We start from the raw sequence: 20,534 nt of genomic DNA, 5'->3' as shown, positions 1-20,534 counted from the left end.
TGGCCATTTGTAAACACAAAAGTGAGTCCCCATACAGTGCTCCCTATTCTAGGCCAGGCCTTCTCTTTGTCAATATCTATGAATCTCGCTCCTTTCCTCTGTCACCTAGACCATTACCTTGAGGACCAGGTGATCGAGAAAATAAGAGCTCTGGATATGAACGCAACCCTGCTGGCCTTCTACCTGCCACCCCATGGACTCAGCTTTCACAATGCCCCTGAATGGTTAATACTGACTTTGAGATGCCTCTGCCTGAAATCGTAAGGTGTGGTGATAGTGCAGAAAGTTAAAAAAAGAAACCAGCCTTCTTACCAGACATTAACTGATTGAGTCACTTAAAGCCAGGGCCACTGGAAATATGAGTTTCTGCAGCAGCAGTGTTTTCCACATAATTATCAATTTACTACATTTGTACATATTCTGGAAATTTCAACAAAAAAAACTTGATTCTTGCTCAAACGGTTTAAAAGCGTGACAAAGTGTTCCGGAGCAGTGGAAGGCCCTTTGCAAAGATTGACTGGTAATCTTGTAGTTGCTTACTGCTATATTTGGGTATTAAACTGGTACTAATGAGGTGAAATATTCCCCTGACAGCGTTACCTTGAGTTAAAATGACAAAATAATGAAGTCAAAAGGTGTATGTCATAAACAAGTCTGCATGTACGCACCAAATGTAACGTGTGTGCCCCCAGTGCACGTTGGACCATGCCTTAGGAGGGCACCTGTGCAGACTTCCATGTCAGATCCACAACGGGGGCCCCAATTGCCCCTAGAGGCATGCTTTATTTCCGGTGGTGTTGTGTAATAAAAGCAATCCGGGCACTTTGCGACCACTCTGTCTTGCTTTAATTAATTGGTGATTTTTAGTATTCTGAACTTTTTTTTCTTTCTGTCCAGAAGCTGCACTTCCAAATAGAAAAATGTCAGACGACATTACACAAACCTAAAATAGGAAAATGTGCAACAGAAAAGTGAAAAGGCAGGAGCAGCAGACGATTAAGAAACAAGCGATTGGCTTTTCTGATCCTCTTGGTGTGGACAAGAGGAGGGGAGAAAGGGAGGGTGAGTGCTGGTCCGCTGCATACATTTTCACCTCCTTCACTTGAAAAGAACAACTAGAGGGGTTTGGCTGCGACGAGTGTGGAGGTGGTGCATTATGTGTGGCAGGTGCAGGCTGGAGTCCCTTGAGTGATTGGAATGGAGGGGCAGGGTGAGAGCAGAGAGAGTGGGGTAGAGGAGAGAGTTGAAAAAATAGGCTAGTGAAAGCAAACCAGCATGGCGCTCGTGAAAGGGTACCACGCTGATAAAAAACGAATACCTGAATGTTTCCTGGAGACCAGGGCCAATCCATGGCTGGGGGAGCTGCAAAGAGCAGGCACAGACTAGTGCCCCCTGCTCTGAGGCTGGCTGCAGCATAACCGGCCTTCTTCGTCCGCCTGGCTCCTTTGCTCTGTTGGAGCCTGATGACTGAATGAGAGGGGGAGAGGGGAGGGAGACGGAGAGTGTTGAAAGCAAATACCTCACAGGAGTCCAGGTAGTTGTTCCAAGTGAGTATCTTTATTGAAGTTGTAGTACAGAGGTGGTAGGTAGGTAGGTAAGGGTAGTAGGTAGTAGGTAGGCCAAGATGAAGATGGTATGAAGGCCCCAGCAGGAGCTGTTTCCTTGAGCTCAGCCAGGAGTCAACTGTCACACATCAGTCACACCACATTCTGTGACATCAATGAACATTCTAAGTGTTCCCAGACTGAACAAGAAAGGAAGATAGGGTGGACAAGAGAAAGACAAGGAAAGACCTTATAACATATCATCTTTCTTTACAAATAGAAAGAAAAGAAGAAAAAACAAGATTGGGATATATGGTAAGACAACTTTACACGTAACACTAAAGTTACGTAAAATTAAGAAATGCAAAGATGTAACAACATTTCAAAAGGAAAATGCACGTAACACTAACATTATGTAGTAAAGAGAAATGCAAAGATGTAACAACATTTCACAAAGAAAATACAACTGCGAACAAAGGCATGAACACCATCCCCCTTTTTCACAAGGGAACAGCAAAATCCAACGAAGATGTGCCGAAAACCAGAAGTAACAAAACACACACCAACTTGAACGCCTGACGTCAAGGCAATGACAATGTAAAGTGAAATGGTTAAAAACAGCGAGCCAGTGCTGCAAACCAAAGTAACCATAACACAAAACGAGAAAGAATGAAGGTACGTGAAATGTAGAACATAGGCAAAGTGGAAAGAAAAGCAAAAAGCTGAAAGAAAGCCTACACCGCAGGAGAATATCATGTCAATATAAAGAATAAATATAAGAAACACATAAAGAATGTATGACCAGAATATCAGAATATAAAAAAAACTAAAATTAACACCTACTCCGCAGGAGAATATTATTTGAATGTAAAGAAGAAAAATAAATAAAGATACGCAGAATGTACACCTAACGTCTCAGGTAAACCAAGAAAATGCAATCAGAATATCAGTATATCAAAAACTAGGTCTTGTACAGAAGGAATAACCAGAAGAAAGAACGTACGTATGAATTCAGACCCCCAGAAAACACAAATAAAAGAATAAAAGTGGGGTATGCATATGAGAAAAGGAGGTGGAAATACTAAAACACAGAATCGGTAAAATGTAAGTTACCTCCCTCTAAGAATTGAATAAAGCTAAACATCAGAATAAAAATCCAATAGACCTGCAGAATAAATCAGACGTCTCACAAATGAGTAACAAAATATTGCAAGATAAAAATTAAATGAATGCAGAGTCACTTATGCGAATGCAGGCAATAATATTTCACCCAAAAAAATGACAATTAAATCAAGCAATAAAACCGGTGCTCAACTTAGTACCCGAGAGTGGATTAGAAAAGAAACTTGTTAGAAATAAAACAGCGAACAATTCCAGAAAAGAACAGAAGATGGCGCACTGAGCCCAGTTACAAGAATGTGATAACTCATACAGTATTCGGTCCTTCTGAAATGTAAAAATAAAACGACTTGAAAATGCTGATAAGAAAATTGTCACGAACAATGAAACATAGGCAGTGTGGGATTGTTGCAAGCTGACATCATTGCTGAATAACATGTCCAAAAGAAGAAATCCCACATAGTTTTGACACATCCAAGGAAAATGAACTGCACTCACACGGACTGCTTAAGAAGCTGATGAATGTACCTTCAAAACCTCGGTGCTCCATGGAAGCTGACAAAAGTACTTTCAAAACCTCGGTGATCCATGAAGGCGATGTTCCAAATATATTATTAATTCACGATGCCTCAACACCGATGAAGGATGTAGTTGGGAATGCAGTAAAAACGTGGTTGGCAGAAATGAATAGAAAAACCTCTGGGAAACTGCAAGCACACGATGAAGGCACGTTTCCTGCGTCGTTGTATCGGGTGGCTCCGGGCACGCAGAGGCATGCAGGCATGAATAGGCAACTGAAGAGAAATCGGCGTCATGAAGAATTGAAGAGAGGAGGACGTAACACAGGAATTCTGCTTGCACGAGACTCTGAAGCAGGTGAGGTGCGCGCGATTGTATTTGAAATTCAAATAAAGCGCTGCCGTTAGTTTTCCTCAAGGGGCAATAAGAAGAAAAACGTGACAAATTATAAAAACGAAGTACAGTCAACGCTTGCCCAAAAACACGGAGAAATTCGCCACAAGGTGTTGCTCCTTTTGAATAGAGAAACATGGTAAAACTCTCAAAAATGGATGTGGAGAGCCAATGAAAGTAGACCAAATCAGAATGCAGACACAGTTACAAATAACTTTCTCTTAGGTGAAGACTGCTCTTGCATAAAAGAGTATAAACTCTGCCCTTGGTAAAAATGTTCATCAAAAGTGCCACATAACTTAGACAGATTGTGAAGCAAGATTCTTTAAGTTTTTGAAAGTCACTGACTCTGTTATAAACAACACAGAAAAATGCAGAAGGGTGATCAGGCCAACTGCAACTCTGTGATGAGTAAATCTGAAGAGACAGGATATGGTATGGCAGGCACACTTGATGAGTAGGTAATCTGATAACACACAGCAGGCGTTCGGTGAATAGCGAAGGGAAGGCACAGAAAGACAATAATAGCAGAAGAAGACTCACCAAGCTTGAGTAGAGAACTGGCATGCCCGAGTTGATGCTGAGTGGTGTCCTCTGGTCACTGGTGGGCTAGGGTTGCCAGGTGGTGAAACATAGATGATACAAGCTTGGGTTCTTAGATGAAGTCGCAAAATTTGAATCCTTAGTTGCTGTAAAAACAGGTATTTGAACAGTAGGTCCAAAGGATTTGAATTCACGCAGGGAAGACCAGATTATCGCCAAAATGTTGAAAGTAAATACCTCACAGGAGTCCAGGTAGTTGTTCCAAGTAAGTATCTTTATTGAAGTTGTAGTACAGAGGTGGTTGGTAGGTAGGTCAGGGCAGTAGGTAGGCCAAGATGAAGATGGTATGAAGGCCCCACCAGGAGCTGTTTTCTTGAGCTGAGCCAGGAGTCAACTGTCACACATCAGTCACACCACATTCTGTGACATCAATGAACATTCTAAGTGTTCCCAGACTGAACAAGTAAGGAAGACAGGGTGGACAGGAGAAAGACAAGGAAAGACCTTATAACAGAGAGCAAAGAAAGGGAAACCAGCGCAGTGCATGTGAAACGAGCACAGCTCGGATAAATGATGCTTTATTCACCACTAAGTGAAATGATAAAAACCATTTCACTAACGTGATGGGTGAAAAGCATAGTTGCCCCAGCTGAAGTCATGGTGCACCATAAACAAGAAAAAGAGTACTCCGGAACAAGAGATGAAAATTGGAAGTGGAAGGTAACTATAGTTGGTCGGTGATGCTCTTAGGAAAGCGGAAGTGAGGTATCGCCGCTTGAACCATTTAGCAAGCAGCAAAGACTACCGAAAATGGATTGAACCAATGGGAAGGCAGTAGCCGGGACATGAGTGTTTTTCCACTACAACAGGCCTTCCAGACAGCGCATGCTCTGTCTAGGCTCGACCTAAAAACACACCTCGACACAAGTGATCATTTGAGGCACTGAGTGCTGAAACATGTGGATAGATGGAATCAAAAGAATGCATTTTTGGATTATCATGGTTTTTAATCATGTGATGGGGATGACAATAAATAAAGTATTCATGGTTAACGCATACAGATCTTTAATTTTCAGTGAAGTCCTATAGTGCTACACTTGACATCAGAAAAAATAAATTCAGACCTTAGGTAAACCAAGACCTAAGATTGCTGGATGTCTGACGTAGGAGGTCACGGAAGACCTAAAGTTGTTTCCCCAGAAAGACCCATAATGAAGCATGCCTCACTGTTGGCTGAATGCTCAGTTGCCTGAGTGCCTTCGAATCCATTGGCTGTTGCTCATAACCTTAATATAGGATTCCACACGTTAAAAGATCTGTTAGAGATAGGGGGTAACAAAATATTGGTTTCTTGGTAGGCTGGATAGAACTTGTTAATCTGGGACAGTAGTTTCACGCACAGTGTCAATCTGGGTAGACCCAAAGGTTCCTCTGGTTTTAGTTCAAAACAGACAACAATAAGTTGTCAAAAGCAATTAAGGCAGTGCACATCCCAAATAAATTGAATGTATGTTTCAGAGATTGTTTCTGATCATTTAGTTACACAAACTTACACCATTTTGATGGCGAATGTGCCCCCTACAAGTGACAATATGCTGGCGCATTTCAGCAATATGTTTTAAATATGTGCTCCAAAATTCACCGCTTGGCCGCTCTGCTAGACTACCCCATCCTCGACCTGAATGGATTTGGCTTATCTGTCACACTTGCACGTTAAGTAACACTTAGTTATTTTACAGCCCAAGTGACTTTAGTAAAATGAAGCAGCACCCACCCCTAAACATTGCCACAGCACAACGGCCTACACTTGTCTTTTTTCTGACAAGACTGCCAGGAGGATTCTTCCCAACAAAACTGTCAGTTGGCTTCTCTACATGCGTCTTTCAGGGCTCCTTTGGTTCTTCCAACAGCCTTTTTTGTTTGCCACACCCCACCTTTATTACCCCAATTTATGTAATCTGAGTCTTTCTCACTGTAGGGATCATTCAACATTCGGTTATTCATACTCAAGGGGCCTATCAGTTGAGTCACTGCTGGGGAAGGCAGGCTGCTCAGCTGCATCACCTGATTCGTTTGTCACTTCAGGAGTAAGGAAAGGCATTTACAGTGTCCCTACAGGGAGAGGGGAGTACTCTAAATGGCACCAGTGAGGGCAAGATCTGTTAGGTGACTGTGGGAGTAAGGAGATGATACATTTCCACTGATGTCTCTGCAGAAGGTACAGTATGTCTCAAAGCTGATAATTCCCTGGATGCACTGGGCTAAGAAGCAGTATTAGAGGTGTGTTACAACACATGAGGACAGTGGAATCTGATATGATTTTGCAAAAGCTTGTTCGATTTATTTTAAATGGATTGTCTGCGAATAACTAGCTTTGTCTGCATGCTTTATATCTGGTGCCCAAAGCAGTATAATGGTTATAATGGTTAAGTAAGTTCTCAAATAGTAAACAAAGTGGATTTTTACCATGAAGGACATCGAGCATACACATTACTGGAAAAGGATAATTGTATTTTGGGAACTCACCACTGTGCTGCTATTGTCCATTATGGCAAAACAGGGCTATCAGCACTTCTCAGCAGAGTTGTTATGTTAGTAATGGACAGTACTAGCCCTTTTCAGCGTAGCTGCTACACCGGTAATGGACAGTACCAGCACTTCTTAGTGTGGTTGCTATAGCAGAAATTGACAGCCCAGCACTTTTTAGCTGAACAGTTACAATAGTAAAGGATTGCTCTAACACTTCTCAGTACGGTTCCTATAGCAGGAATGGACAGTATCACCACTTTTCAGGAGGACTTTTATAGTAAAATTAGATAGCTCAAGAACTTCTTAGCGGGGTTGCTATAGTAGTAATGGACAGTATAATATATAATATTAGACAATATCAACACTTCTCAGCAGGACTCTTAGAATACTAATGGGCAGTACCAGTACTTTATACCAGGGTTGCTCTAGTAGTCGTGGAGAGTATCCACATTTATCTTATTCAGAGAACCAATGCTAACCACATTGTCCATTATCACCCCAGAAGAAACTGCAGCCACGATAAAGTCCATCCAATCAAGGGACCCATTGGACCCCATCTCCCACCACACCTACTCCAGAGGACTGCAACCCATCAACGCCATGCTCACACCCACTCTGAATGCCTCCACCTCTTCCATGACCTTCCAGGATGCTTAGAGACATACAACTGTACTCCCATTGCTGAAGAAACCCTCTGCGGACCCTACCACACTCACCAAATACAGGCTAATCTCCCTGCTACATTCCCAGCCAATGTCTTAGAGAGAATCATTATTAAACACCTCACTGTATACCTCAACGACTACCAACTTCTCAACACCACTCAGTCAGGTTCCAGATCCAACCACAGCATGGAAACTGCCCTCACTACTGCCACTTATGATATTGCATACCTCTGGATAGAGACACAGCTGTCCTCATCCTCCTCGACCACTCTGCAGCATTTGATGCAGTCTCCCACCCACCCTCATCCAACACCTACACAACACTAAAATCCAAGGACATGCGCTCAGATGGATCTTCTCCTTCATGACTAAAAGGACGCAATTAGTCAGTCGGGCACTGTACCTCTTGGATACCCGCAACCTCATCTGTTGAGATATGCAAGGATGCTCCCTGAGCCCGACCCTCTTCAACGCATACATGATCCCTGTCATGCATGCCCAGCTCAAAAGCAATTATCAAGCAAGAATCACACTCAACCTGCCACGCGTCATTCACATTTCATCACAACTGAAGGAGTTTTATTGGCTCCCATGCACAAACTAGCACAATTCACACTCCTCAGCCACACCCGCACTACCTAACACTGGCCAAGCATATCTCAACAATCACATCTGCTTTCACAAAGCTTCCAGACACCTCTGCTCGTCCAGCCTCCGACTTTCACTAATCCAGCACAAACAGAAAAACAGATCCGGATGTTGAGCCTTCTGCTACATCGTTTCTAAAGCGTGAAATTTCCTGCTGCTACACATAAGAGCCTCCTCCTCAATTTTTTAATTCCACAAGAAGCTGAAGGAATGCCTTTTTGAGTAGTCCCACCAGGCCCTAGGTGTGGCTAGTCTCAAACCTGCTCAGCGCCAGGATACCCTCCCAGGTGATAGTGCACTCTACAAATCTGCATAACATAACAAAACAACATAATCCTTTTTAGCAGGGCTGCTATAGTAATAATGGACAGTACCAGCACTTCTGAACTGGGGTTATGTAGCAGTAAATGACAGTACCAGCACTTCTCAGCATGGCTCATTTAAGAGTATTTCACAGCACCAACACTTCTCACTAGGTATCCTTAACTAGTAATGGACAGTACCAGAACTTCTCAGCGTATCTCCTGTATAGCAGTAATGGGCAGTGCCAGCTTTTCTCAGCATTGCTCCCATAGTAGTAATGGACAGCAACAGCACTTCTTGACATGGCTGACACTGTAGTAATGGACACAATCAACACTTTGTAGTAGGGCTTTTGTCATAGTAACAGACAGATCCTCCACTCTTAGCAGAGATGGCATAGTAGCAGGAGTAACAGACAGCAACAGCCCTATTGTTGAATGAGTACATAATCGAGGGACACCGGGGAGGCATTCAATCTTTCACGTTGTAGTTTCGAATTTTCCGGCTGCTTGGGGAGCTCTTGGTCCTGGTAGCAGAGTTGGGAAAAGACTTTGGCTTGTTTTGGATCTCAGACCTTCTCCCAGTCACAGTAAAGGGCGATTGGTTGGTTTTCTTAGGTGAACTGGAGTTGTCTTCTATCCTCTTCACATCACTGGCCTGCTCCAGATCTCCTGCAGAAACAGAGAATTGAGAAGGACATAGGTTGAGGTCTGCTTTAAATGTGGGAATATTACAAACAATCAAGTAAAAGTTAGACAGTGAGGGCAACTATACAGATCAGGCTGGGCACTCAACACATTTTGATATAGACCTTGAAATCAGATCTTTATCTTTAGTCCCATTTAACTGGAGACATCACTGATGAGTCACCTCTGCACTTCCTCTGGCCCCAGACTCGCACTGAGGGTGGGATCCACAGAATCTGCTAATCAGTAGCGTAGCATGGATGCCATGGGCCCTGGTGCAAGCAAAGATAGTGGCCCCTTTCGCTGCTGTTGGGTTAGTAAAATGCAGCTGGTGTAGTGGGATGCAGTGAGGCCCTCAGGGCTCTGGGCCTTGGTGCACTGCACCTGCTGCACCAATGGTAGTTACACCCCTGCAGCTAGTGACACCACTTACCGTCCACTGCCAAGCCAGCACCCTCACAATCGTTGCTTCCAGTAGGGGCAATCAGATGCTCCTCTGCTGTTGGCGTCTAAGGTGGCTGACGGTGACATCAGGCCATGGACTCGGGGAAATGCCCTTTCTGTGAGAAAAGAAATCGGGTCCTTTGCCTCTACCCACTCCCCAATCCGGGTGGTAAAATACAGTTGTGAATGCGATGCAGCAGGCCATGTGCATGAAACCATGCATACAATATAGTCATGCATGTATTTTATTACCCATGCTTCTATGCAAGGAACCATTAACTACCCATACAACACACCCAGGAACGGAATCGTCTGGCAACACATTTATGCACAGAAACTCCTGCATGATGCACTATGCATTGAACCACTTATATATGATCTCATTACACAGAGCTGGTTGCAACACCAAGCTGTACAATGCGTGAAAACAGCTATTTAATAGGCCTGGGCGGTAAATTCCGTTCTGCTTGCGGAATTTGAGTAATTTCACGTTCTGTGGAGAATGCAGAATTGCCAAAAATTCTGCGATCAGCGGAAGTTTTTGCTTGTTCTTGCTTTCAAAATGCGTGTTTGCGAGATATTTTTCCCCGAGCACACAAAAAACGTTCGCAAACAGGAAAAAGCATCGCGAATGGGCGTAACAAGTAATTCCGCGTGTTCGCGGAACTCTGCGTGCTCGCTGAGATTTTTTACCGTTTCGCAAAGCTTTGCGTAGTGCGACTACGCAAATTCTGCCCACCCCTACTATTTAACAATACCAGGCGCATAAACGACTGCACAATACAGTCTTACCAGAACTAGTTGTTAATTGAACATGCACAGAATGAGCTGTACAAAAAAGCTGTGCCCCTAAACAGCTGGACAACATAGCTGTACAAGGAATATATGACACATGGTTGTGCATGGATCGGACTGTGCAACACTGCGCCGTGCACAGAACTAGCTGTAAAACTCAGCAGCTCATACAACAAGCTGTACAGCACAGGTGTACAGAGAATCAACTGCACCAAATAAGCTGTACAACAAAATTACACACACACACACAACCAGGTTTACAACACAGATATGCATTGAACACAATGAATAACAGCAGTCCACAACGCTCTTTCTGAGAGATTCTCTATCTAAGCGCAGATTCATCACCTTTAGAATTACCCCTGGCCCCAAACTGATATGGGAACTTCTCCCCGGCAACTGCTCTTGCACTGCCACAAACTCTACCATGGTCTTGTCCCAACTCCAGAAGTGACCCCACAGGGCGGTATAAAGGTGCCACACTTTCATGCAGATGTCAATTCACAGAGAAAAATTCCCTGCCCTTGGACGCTAAAGGTCAGTACCAGATTGAGAACCGGTACAGTTGCAAAAGCGACCATAACAATACCTAGAGGGTCACGCCACACAAGTGAAAGGATGGTTAGTCGGTGAGTAATCTATGGTTAGAGTATTTACCAGAAAGGGTGTTACTAAAGCGAAGTAACTTATCCTTCTAATAAATATTTCTACCTGGAGAATCCCCACTTCTGAATAGATACCAAAGCAGTAGCAACCAAAAGGTGGAGGTTCGAGGAGTGGACTTCACACTAGTAAATGTAAAGCCTAGTGGGCAAAATGGCTCTCCTTGCGGATCTGAAAGTCAAGGTAGTAGTGCCTGATGAAGGTGTGCGCAGACACCTATTGCAAACATCCAGCACTGAAAAGGCACTGGCCAAGGTTGTAGTGAAGTGGCGGCTGTAGCTCTGGTAGAATAAGCCATAGGCACTCAGGAGGCTCCTTCTTGGCCAAAGCATAGCACATCTTTATGTAAAGGACAATTCATCTGGATAAGGTCTGCAGCTGGACTGAGCTTCCCTTCATAGCACCAGAGAACCCCACAGAAAGTTGGTCATCTACTCAGTGGGCCTGCTTTCGATCAAAATAAAAACGATGGGGTCTTGGAATCCAAATAACTAAGTAATCGTAGTGAGAAAGACAGTTTAAAGGTTTTTAAAAATATATTTCTTTAATACTTTTTATCACAGAGCAACATAACTAAAGACTGTCCAAACAGACATAGAATTTGCACCGCCACCATTGCGACATTCCTTGTTTCCATATAAAACATTGTTTTGCACATACTTAACCATACAACTAAAGAGATATTTTAGTTTGCACTGTCCCATATCGTATCAGTGACAAAAACACCTGTCAGAGTCTCCCGCCTCCACACATTCAATATCTCCATATCAAACAACAGTCACCATTTAGTCTTCATATAGCAGAGGAGTAGGACTTCTCCATCCGTTTGCACATAAACAACTCTCCTGATTCCAGAGGGGCAGTCATCAGATCAAGTCGTCCAGATTTCAGGACATTCATCAGTTTCTGGTCTGTACAAAGGCCAGGACTCTGCACCTGTTCATTCCACCATGCCTTTCACTCGTGATGCCATATGCGGGGCACAATGGAGACAGTCAGTGTATTGCTACTGCTTACCCAGCATTAGGACCAGACACAAACCTGCTTTGGGTTTCGAGTGTTAGGGACTAGGGATAACTCTAATAGACTCCTCTATTCTGATTGTCGTCAGTCGCCTCACTGCTTGCACCACGTCTCGCCAACAATCAATAAGGTTTCGGAAAGTCCATGCCATATGTATGAAATGTGCGTCCTCTACTCCACAGCTGGGCCAGGCACAGAATCTAGTAATGGACATTTTATATAAACGTGATGGGATGTAGTACACAAGGTGTAAAAAAAATGGAAGTGCGTCAGCTCGAACTGGCGTTAATCGAAATGTTTTGAACCAAGAAATAGGCTCTCTTCCATTTCTGTCTGAGACTAGCTCCAGGACCTCTCTGTCCTACTTGCTGTGGGTTCGTAGCGCGATTTGCTTCCTACCAGTTTTCAAGGCCCTCTATAGACAGGACACCGCGTGTCAACCAGGGGACGGGCTCCTCTAACGGCATCTCTAGAGTAATGGATGAAATAGGTGCGTCCGGAAGTCCACACATATCTCCCGGGATGGGTTTAGGATATTGGCTCACATCCAAGCCACAGTACTCACAGGCTATTTCAAATGTAAGACACGAGTCAGAGGGTAACAAGTGCCCCACAGTGTGAAATCCCACCTTCTCTCCACTTGGTCAATGGCTTTACTTTCTCTGTTAGTGAATGGTTTCAACCACCAAAATCGCAATGCTCTAGCAGACGTTTCAAGATCGTTATAATTGGCCTTTCCCAAGACTGCTCCACCTGCTGCACTGTCTATGGTGCCGTTTCGGATAGAGGCCTACTCATCATAAGATATGGAGGTAGAGGTGTAGTGTCAAAGTTATTATTGAGAAGACGTTGCTCATAATTGTCAGTATCAGATCACCACTGCACCACATGCTCTAGCTGGGCTACAGTATAATATGCTTCAAGGTCCGGAAGCCGAGGCCTCCTTCCTCATTATCTCTCTTAAGGGTCTTGAAGGCCACCCTACTTCTTTTACCTGCCCTCACCCGGGAGATTAGGAGGCTGTCCATGAGTGTGAAAGCAGTTGTAGACACATAGACCCCTGAAGTACATACAAACAGTGAGGGAGAGGGATCATATTAGCCAGGCCACCCTGCCTATCGTGTAGACCAGGGGAGTGTTCCAAAATTGTTTAGGCGACTGAAGTTTATGAATTACTCTACCCAGCTTATATTACTGATTTTCCGCACTGCATCACTTAGATACTGAAGCATCTTAATTTATCCTGTTCCCAATTTAAGCCTGCTTGGCCGAGTTCCTCACAGGGTGCTGCGGCCTGCTGGGCCAGGGGGGGGGGGGACACTTGGCTTGGTCTTATTAACCTGTAGTCCAGAGATTCCTTCAAAGGATTTCAAATCCTCCATTAGGTTAGTAATTGACAACTGGGGTTGTGTCAAATAAGCACTGACATGGGATACCCTGGGCAAGTTCATTAAGAGTACTCCTGCCTGGCACAAAACCACATAGGTCTTTGTGTGCCAGGGGGTTCACCACATGCATCATTCTGGTTTCAAGAATCTTTGATCAGATTTTAATGAAGTTTGTCATTGAGAGAAGCTTATAGGACCCCAGTTCGATTGGACTCTGTCCAGTTTTAACATCATTATAATGACGGCCTCTCTCATAGAGGCAGGTTAATGCCCAACGTTTTTGCTTCACTGTACACCTCTAGTGATTACTCAGGAAGATGAGGTAAGAATTTGCGATAAAATGTAAATGGGATGCCATCAGCACCAGAGCTTTACCACCTTGCATATCCTTAACTCGTGGTCTAACTCCATCCTCAGGTCTTTCGATAGGGATTTGATGGTTTTCTACATAACTTGCACCTGTGAAACATCTGGAGAAGCAGGGCTTGCCTACTATGCCTCCAAATGCCTGGCAAGGGTAGTATTGATCTGTACTTGTGTTAGCGCCACCTGAGCTTCTCTAGTGTTCAACAGAGTGATAAGGATGAAGAGATTCTCTCGCCGAAGTAGCCAGGCAAGTAGTCTGTCTGTTTTATTCCTTATGTAGGAAGTCTATAATTATACAGTGTAAATTTATCTTGTCTGTTCAATAACTCGTTGATGTCACTATGAATCCTGGATTGGGTTTTCAAACTATTTGGAGGTGTCAGGCATCTGAGCCTCAGCTTCTTGAAGCTTAGCTTCTGCTTACTGGATTTGTGTTTGTAATTTACTATGAATGCCATAAAGCTTACTTAGTGAAAAAACAACACTGGGTGTGGGCTCCCCACAGTAAGGTCAAGCCTCAATATCACTAAACAACTATACAAAAGCCAATACTGCAACTGCTATTTGAAAGGGAAAATGAATTGCTACACACGGAGAATCAAACTGAGTGCGAGTTTAGACAGTTTGTCTGAATGAATCACATTTATTATTTATGAAGGATTTCAAAATATTCGTTGGTTTTAAAGTTCACCGAGATAGTTCAAAACAATTGACAACACGGACAATACAAAATACAATTTTCATAAAAATGACATTTGCATAAAAAGTGCACATTAGTGGGAAAACAACATACAGACGTGGTTGGTCAACATTTACATTTGAATCTCACTCTCTCATACATACCAAACATACACGGATCAATATTTACAATTTTAAATGTCACAAATTAAGTTTAACTAAAGAACACCAAAAGCATTTATTTGGTACAGTTGCAACCACTTTATCAAGTCGAGATAGGCTATTTCAAGAATAGCATTCTTTATGGTGTAGAACAGCGGTCTACGCGTTTCGAACCCTTAATGAGTGAAGGGGTTCTCATCAGTACCTCATAACTCTAGGGAAAAAAGGTAGAAGAGTGTCACTGAATGTGGAACAAACTGGGGGGGAAAGGGGACTAGCTGCCATCCTAAAACTGCACCTCTTACCTTTGGTATGAGTGTGCACTACTGGAAAACAAACCGGGCGAGGACACACTATAAAACAAATTAACAGAGACATCTAGTCCCTCGACCTGTATGCACTCCGAAACAAATTCACAACATGCCTGTCAGAGTAGCTCATCTGGTCAACATTCATGCACTTACATGATTGATTTCGGTGTGTTGGTTTGAGATCTGAAATGGAGAAGAGGGGGATTCTGTGAGTGGATCTATTAATGGGGACTTCCTCAAAGGGTCATTGTGGAAATGGGAGGCTCGAAGTTAGCTTACTTGATACATCCAAGGTGGAGACGGAAATAGGAATTCAGGGTGGTCTGGAATTAATCAGAGACCTGTTGGAAAAGGAAACGTGTTTAAACCCTTTGCGCTCGGGTTCTCAGCAGAATTGGTTATACGGTCTGGTCGTTCGAGCGGCTGCGCTTACCTTTCGCCATCTGGCGTCTTTCCTCCGGGTAATGTCCGATCTGTGCCTGCAAATGACACGGGTGTCGGGCTGGCGTGCGGAAAGCGCGTATGAACCTTTTTGCACTTCCGGATTGGGATGCCTCTGGGAATTGTAGTTCCAAGCTGGATCTTCATCATCGATGTACATTCAAAAACTACAGGCCACTGGGCAGGTCCGCCAATGCATTCATGTATGCCTCAATGTTGTGGTGGGGATTAATTAAGTCTGTACAATTCTGACATTTCATTCAGGCCTTCCACCGCGGTATTACATTTCAAAATTAGCATTGCTTCTCACTGTAGTAGTATTTTATCCAGATCGCCACCTCTTTGATCCTTTTCAACCTTCAGTATCACTGTCCATTTTCATTCTGATTCTGTATGTGCCATACTTTGCCAATGTTTACTAGTGGCGCTGTAAGGGCCTTCATCCTTATTCGGGACTTGTGCTGTGTTATAGGTGTTCTGACTTCCTGATTGGTTTTGCCTATATACAATAGGCCACATGGGCACTTAATTCCATAGATCACATTCCGTGATTTACAGTTGGTGAAGGAATTGTGTCTCCAGTAAATGTTTTTATGTTGAAAGACTGACCCCTCTTCCGTGGATGCGCAGCATATACACGTGCCGCACTTCTTGTGTCCCACAACAGGCGGGAGGCCGGCGAAAGTTCTAACTGACATCACTTCTTTTTGTGGCATGGCGGCTCTGACCAAATGATTGACAATCGTCTGATTTTTTCGGAACGCAAATAATGGCTTTACATTCAGAGTTGTATGCAAATTTTTATTAGATGCCAATTTCTGGCTACCACCTTTTTAAGCAGATTAGAGTTCGGGCAATATGTCGAGACGAAGACTATCCTGTCAGTTTCCTTTTTTGTTTTTCTTTCGAGTAAACTTTCGCGTGGTGTCCACCACGCATGTTTCATCGATCTCTTCAGCAGTTTTTTCGGGTAGCCACGTTCCAAGAGATTATCCGTCAATTTGGTGGCATTAGCTATAAATTCATCTTTAAAATGACAGTTGCGGCGAATCCGTAAATATTGCCCATAAGGTAAATTATCTTTCATGCTCCTTGGGTGATTACTTTTGAAATGTAAGGATTTATTGCGATCAGTCTCTTTCTTGTATAGAGTCGTCACAAGTCCTCCTTCGGCAGGGTGAACTTCAACATCCAAAAAGGGAATCCGGTATTCTTAATAATTCTTTTAGTTGGTCTTCCTGTCCTGTCCACACAAAGAAGACGTTGTCTATATATCTGCTCCAATGTTCAATATATTGGAGGTAGGGGTTGTTCTTATAGTTAAAGGTTTCCTCATATGTAGCCATGAACAACACAGCCAGCTCTGGCGCGAATGGGCAGCCCATTGCTACTCCGCTTATTTGGTCATAAAAATCACCATCAAAATTAAAATAATTCTTCCTTAAAGCGAAACTGGCCAGTTTGAGAATAAACTCAGTTGGTACTCGGTGGGGTCGTGCTCTTGTGTCCAGGAAATGTTCAAGCACATGCAGTCCATCCTCTTGAGGTATTTGAGTGTATAAGGACACAACGTCCATGGATACCAGAAAATTACTATGTTCCTCGAATTTTATCTCACTGATTTTATTTATGAAGTCGGTGGTGTCTTTCAGGAAGGATTTGACATCAGCCATAAAGGGCTTCAAGAAATAATCCACAAACTTTGATGCTGGTTCCATAAGAGATTCGCAACCTGAGACGATTGGTCTCCCTGGAGGTTGTGTCTCGCTTTTGTGTACTTTCGGCAGTACATAAAAAAGCGGAATTCTGGGATTTTTTATTTATTTATTTATTTATTTTGGAATTTTATAAAGCGCTAGCTACGCTCACCGGCGTGTCCCTGCGCTGAATTGCTAAAAATGAGAAGAGTGAGGGGGTGGAACTAGGGTATTGCTAGGCGGAACAGGTATGTTTTGAGGGCTCTGCGGAACATAGTCTCGGAGGGTTCGAGACGAAGTTCAATCGGCAGTGAGTTCCAATGCTTGGCTGCATTTTCAAGTATTCTGTCTCTTTTTTGCCCAGGAAACCCTCTTCAAATCCTTCATTAACAATTGAATACAGAATGTTTTTTAATTCATTAGTTGGATCTTTATTTATTTTTCTATAACATCGTTGATCGTCTAACTGACGTTTGACTTCAGTAACATAGAGGGACCTGTCCCAAAGGACAACAGCTCCTCCCTTATCGGCTTGTTTGTAAATGACCGACGTGTCATTCCCTAAATCTTTCAGAGTAAGAGACTCATTTTTTGTTGTGTTGAATTTGGTAAATTTTTTTCTTTTTTCCATGTCTGTAATTGCTGAAAGAAGTGTCCTTTCAAAAGTGATAACTTCCTTGGGGATTTTGTTATTCGGAGGAAAGAATGAAGATTTCTTTTTTAGACCTGTATTTTCGAATGATGATTCAAACATATTGTCCGTGAAAAACGTTTTTAGACGGACTTTTCTACAAAACTCTAAGGTTTCCATTTCGAGTTTGACAAAGTCTGTGAATTGGGAAGGCACAAAAGATAGACCCTTTTCCAGTATACTTGTTTCGTTTTTAGTTAACATTTTTCCAGAAAGGTCGAAGATGGAAGACTTTTTCAGTTCTTGTAATTCTGTCTTCTGGTTGACATTTCCCATGGTTGATGGTTGAAGCGGACTTTGCCCCTTGGTTTTGTCTGGCCTCTCCCTAAAAAAGACGTTTGATGGTTTTGTTGAGAACCTCTCCTATTGTTGAATCTCCTGGGTTCCGGGGTTTCGTTTTCACTACTACTGCCTGAGGATGATGTTTTGGAAAACGTTATAAAATTATTAGATGATCTGCCTTGGTATTCTTGCAGATGTCTGCGTGCCTCCGGTCTGAAATGTCAGAATTGCACAGACTTAATTAATCCCCACCACAACATTGTGGCATACATGAATGCATTGGCGGACCTGCCCAGTGGCCTGTAGTTTTTGAATGTACATCGATGATGAAGATCCAGCTTGGAACTACAGATCCCAGAAGGCATCCCAACCCGGAAGTGCAAAAGCGTTCATACGCGCTTTCCGCACGCCAGCCCGACACCCGTGTCATTTGCAGGCACAGATCGGACATTACCTGGAGGAAAGACGCCAGATGGCGAAAGGTAAGCGCAGCCGCTCGAACGACCAGCCCGTATAACCAATTCTGCTGAGAACCTGAGTGCAAAGGGTTTAAACACGTTTCCTTTTCCAACAGGTCTCTGATTAATTCCAGACCGCCCTGAATTCCTATTTCCGTCTCCACCTTGGAATCTATCAAGTAAGCTAACTTCGAGCCTTCCCATTTCCACAATGACCCTTTGAGGAAGTCCCCATTAATAGATCCACTCACAGAATCCCCCTCTTCTCCATTTCAGATCTCGAACCAACACACCGAAATGAATCATGTAAGTGCATGAATGTTGACCAGATGAGCTACTCTGACAGGCATGTTGTGAATTTGTTTTGGAGTGCATACAGGTCGAGTGACTAGATGTCTCTGTTAATTTGTTTTATAGTGTGTCCTCGCCCGGTTTGTTTCCCAGTAGTGCACACTCATACCAAAGGTAAGAGGTGCAGTTTTAGGATGGCAGCTAGTCCCCTTTCCCCCCCAGTTTGTTCCACATTCAGTGACACTCTTCTCCCTTCTTTCCCTAGAGTTATGAGGTCCTGATGAGAACCCCTTCACTCATTAAGGGTTCGAAACGCGTAGACCGCTGTTCTACACCATAAAGAATGCTATTCTCGAAATAGCCTATCTCGACTTGATAAAGTGGTTGCAACTGTACCAAATAAATGCTTTTGGTGTTCTTTGGATAAACTTAATTTGTGACATTTAAAATTGTAAATATTGATCCGTGTATGTTTGGTATGTATGAGAGAGTGAGATTCAAATGTAAATGTTGACCAACCACGTATGTATGTTGCTTTCCCACTAATGTGCACTTTTTATGCAAATGTCATTTTTATGAAAATTGTATTTTGTATTGTCCGTGTTGTCAATTGTTTTGAACTATCTTGGTGAACTTTAAAACCAACGAATATTTTGAAATCCTTCATAAATAATAAATGTGATTCATTCAGACAAACTGTCTAAACTCGCACTCAGTTTGATTCTCCGTGTGTAGCAATTCATTTTCCCTTTCAAATAGCAGTTGCAGTATTGGCTTTTGTATAGTTGTTTAATAAAGCTTACTTAGGCATTCCCTGCTCAATACCAGCCTCCCATTTATTGGCCCAGGCATCCATATTTCCCCAATTTAATCAAAATAGTTGTGATTGAATGTGGAGATCTCAGTCTGGAATTCCATATCTTGTAGGACTGCAAACGGCATCCTCTATGTGGGGATAACACTCCTAGATCTTTCTATCTGGAAGTGCATCCTGAGGGGGAGTGATCTGAGAAGAATCTAACCAGATATTTTTAAGACAGTATTTTCGCCAGGAGTGTGCGTGATATTAATATTCTGCCAAGTTAGCTATATGTGTTATGAGTGGTGGAGTAGAAGAAAAACTCTTTATCCTGAGGATATTGTACCCTCCAGACATCTCATCACTGAATATGCATATCCTCAGAGTGAGGATGTCATATCCGGTTTTGTGTGCTGATTGGGGCGGGTGAAGGGGGGACCTGTTGATGTCGTCATGAAGGATACAATTAAAGTCCATAGCATAACAAGTGGTTCATCTTTCTAGGTCACCAGAGCCTCATTAGGGTTCTGTAAAACAACTTATCGTCTGTACTTGGGACATATACATTAATCATGCGAATTTCAGCACCGTCCAGGAGTCCATATACAATTACATATCACCCCTTGACATCTGCTGTGAACCATAACGCTAAATAGGACCACCGAAGTCAGTCATATCGAAACCCCCTAGGAAAATAAATGGAGGAGTATAGCTGCACTCTCCATTTATTTACAAATCTTCATTTCCTCCACATCTATAGGGTGTTTTCCATGGCAGAAAGTAATTTGTGTTGCATGTCAGCTAAGATACAAGTTAACAGAGTATATTTTGACATACCCATTAAGTCCACGGATGTTCAACATCAACATCTTAATATTTTGATAAGGTCCTGACAGATCTGTCTATATAGCGACACTGGGACTCTCAATCTCCTACCACCTCTAACACCGGGATATGCAACATCAGTATAGTCTGTCACGTTAGTCACAGCACAAGCTAAGTTCGGACTTGGTGGTAAAGTATGGTTATTTACTTGAGGATGCACTGTGGTTCTATAACCCCCTATCGCTCTCCCTGAGTAAACACAAAAATAAGA

The 20,534-nt window shown here is 43.0% G+C and overlaps 2 protein-coding genes across 2 annotated transcripts in view; one reads left to right on the top strand and one right to left on the bottom strand.

Annotated features, from left to right (window-relative positions):
• The first annotated feature begins 2,913 nt into the window (after window positions 1-2,913).
• Window positions 2,914-20,534, top strand: part of LOC144769601 (uncharacterized) — a 99,522-nt gene continuing 81,901 nt past the window's right edge. The window contains exon 1 of the mRNA XM_078653762.1: window positions 2,914-3,539. Within this exon, the coding sequence (XP_078509888.1) occupies window positions 3,182-3,539 (358 nt within the window). The 5' untranslated portion in view covers window positions 2,914-3,181. The remainder of the gene's footprint in view (window positions 3,540-20,534) is intronic.
• Window positions 5,111-20,534, bottom strand: part of CCDC57 (coiled-coil domain containing 57) — an 821,470-nt gene continuing 806,046 nt past the window's right edge. Inside the window, exon 20 of the mRNA XM_078653761.1 lies at window positions 5,111-8,934. Coding sequence (XP_078509887.1) covers window positions 8,735-8,934 — 200 coding nt within the window. The 3' untranslated portion in view covers window positions 5,111-8,734. The remainder of the gene's footprint in view (window positions 8,935-20,534) is intronic.

The sequence above is a fragment of the Lissotriton helveticus genome, chromosome 7 (assembly GCF_964261635.1).
Source record: "Lissotriton helveticus chromosome 7, aLisHel1.1, whole genome shotgun sequence".
Taxonomy (NCBI): domain Eukaryota; kingdom Metazoa; phylum Chordata; class Amphibia; order Caudata; family Salamandridae; genus Lissotriton; species Lissotriton helveticus.
Note: the sequence above shows the minus strand (reverse complement) of the source record. Positions and strands in the feature narration are given on the sequence as shown.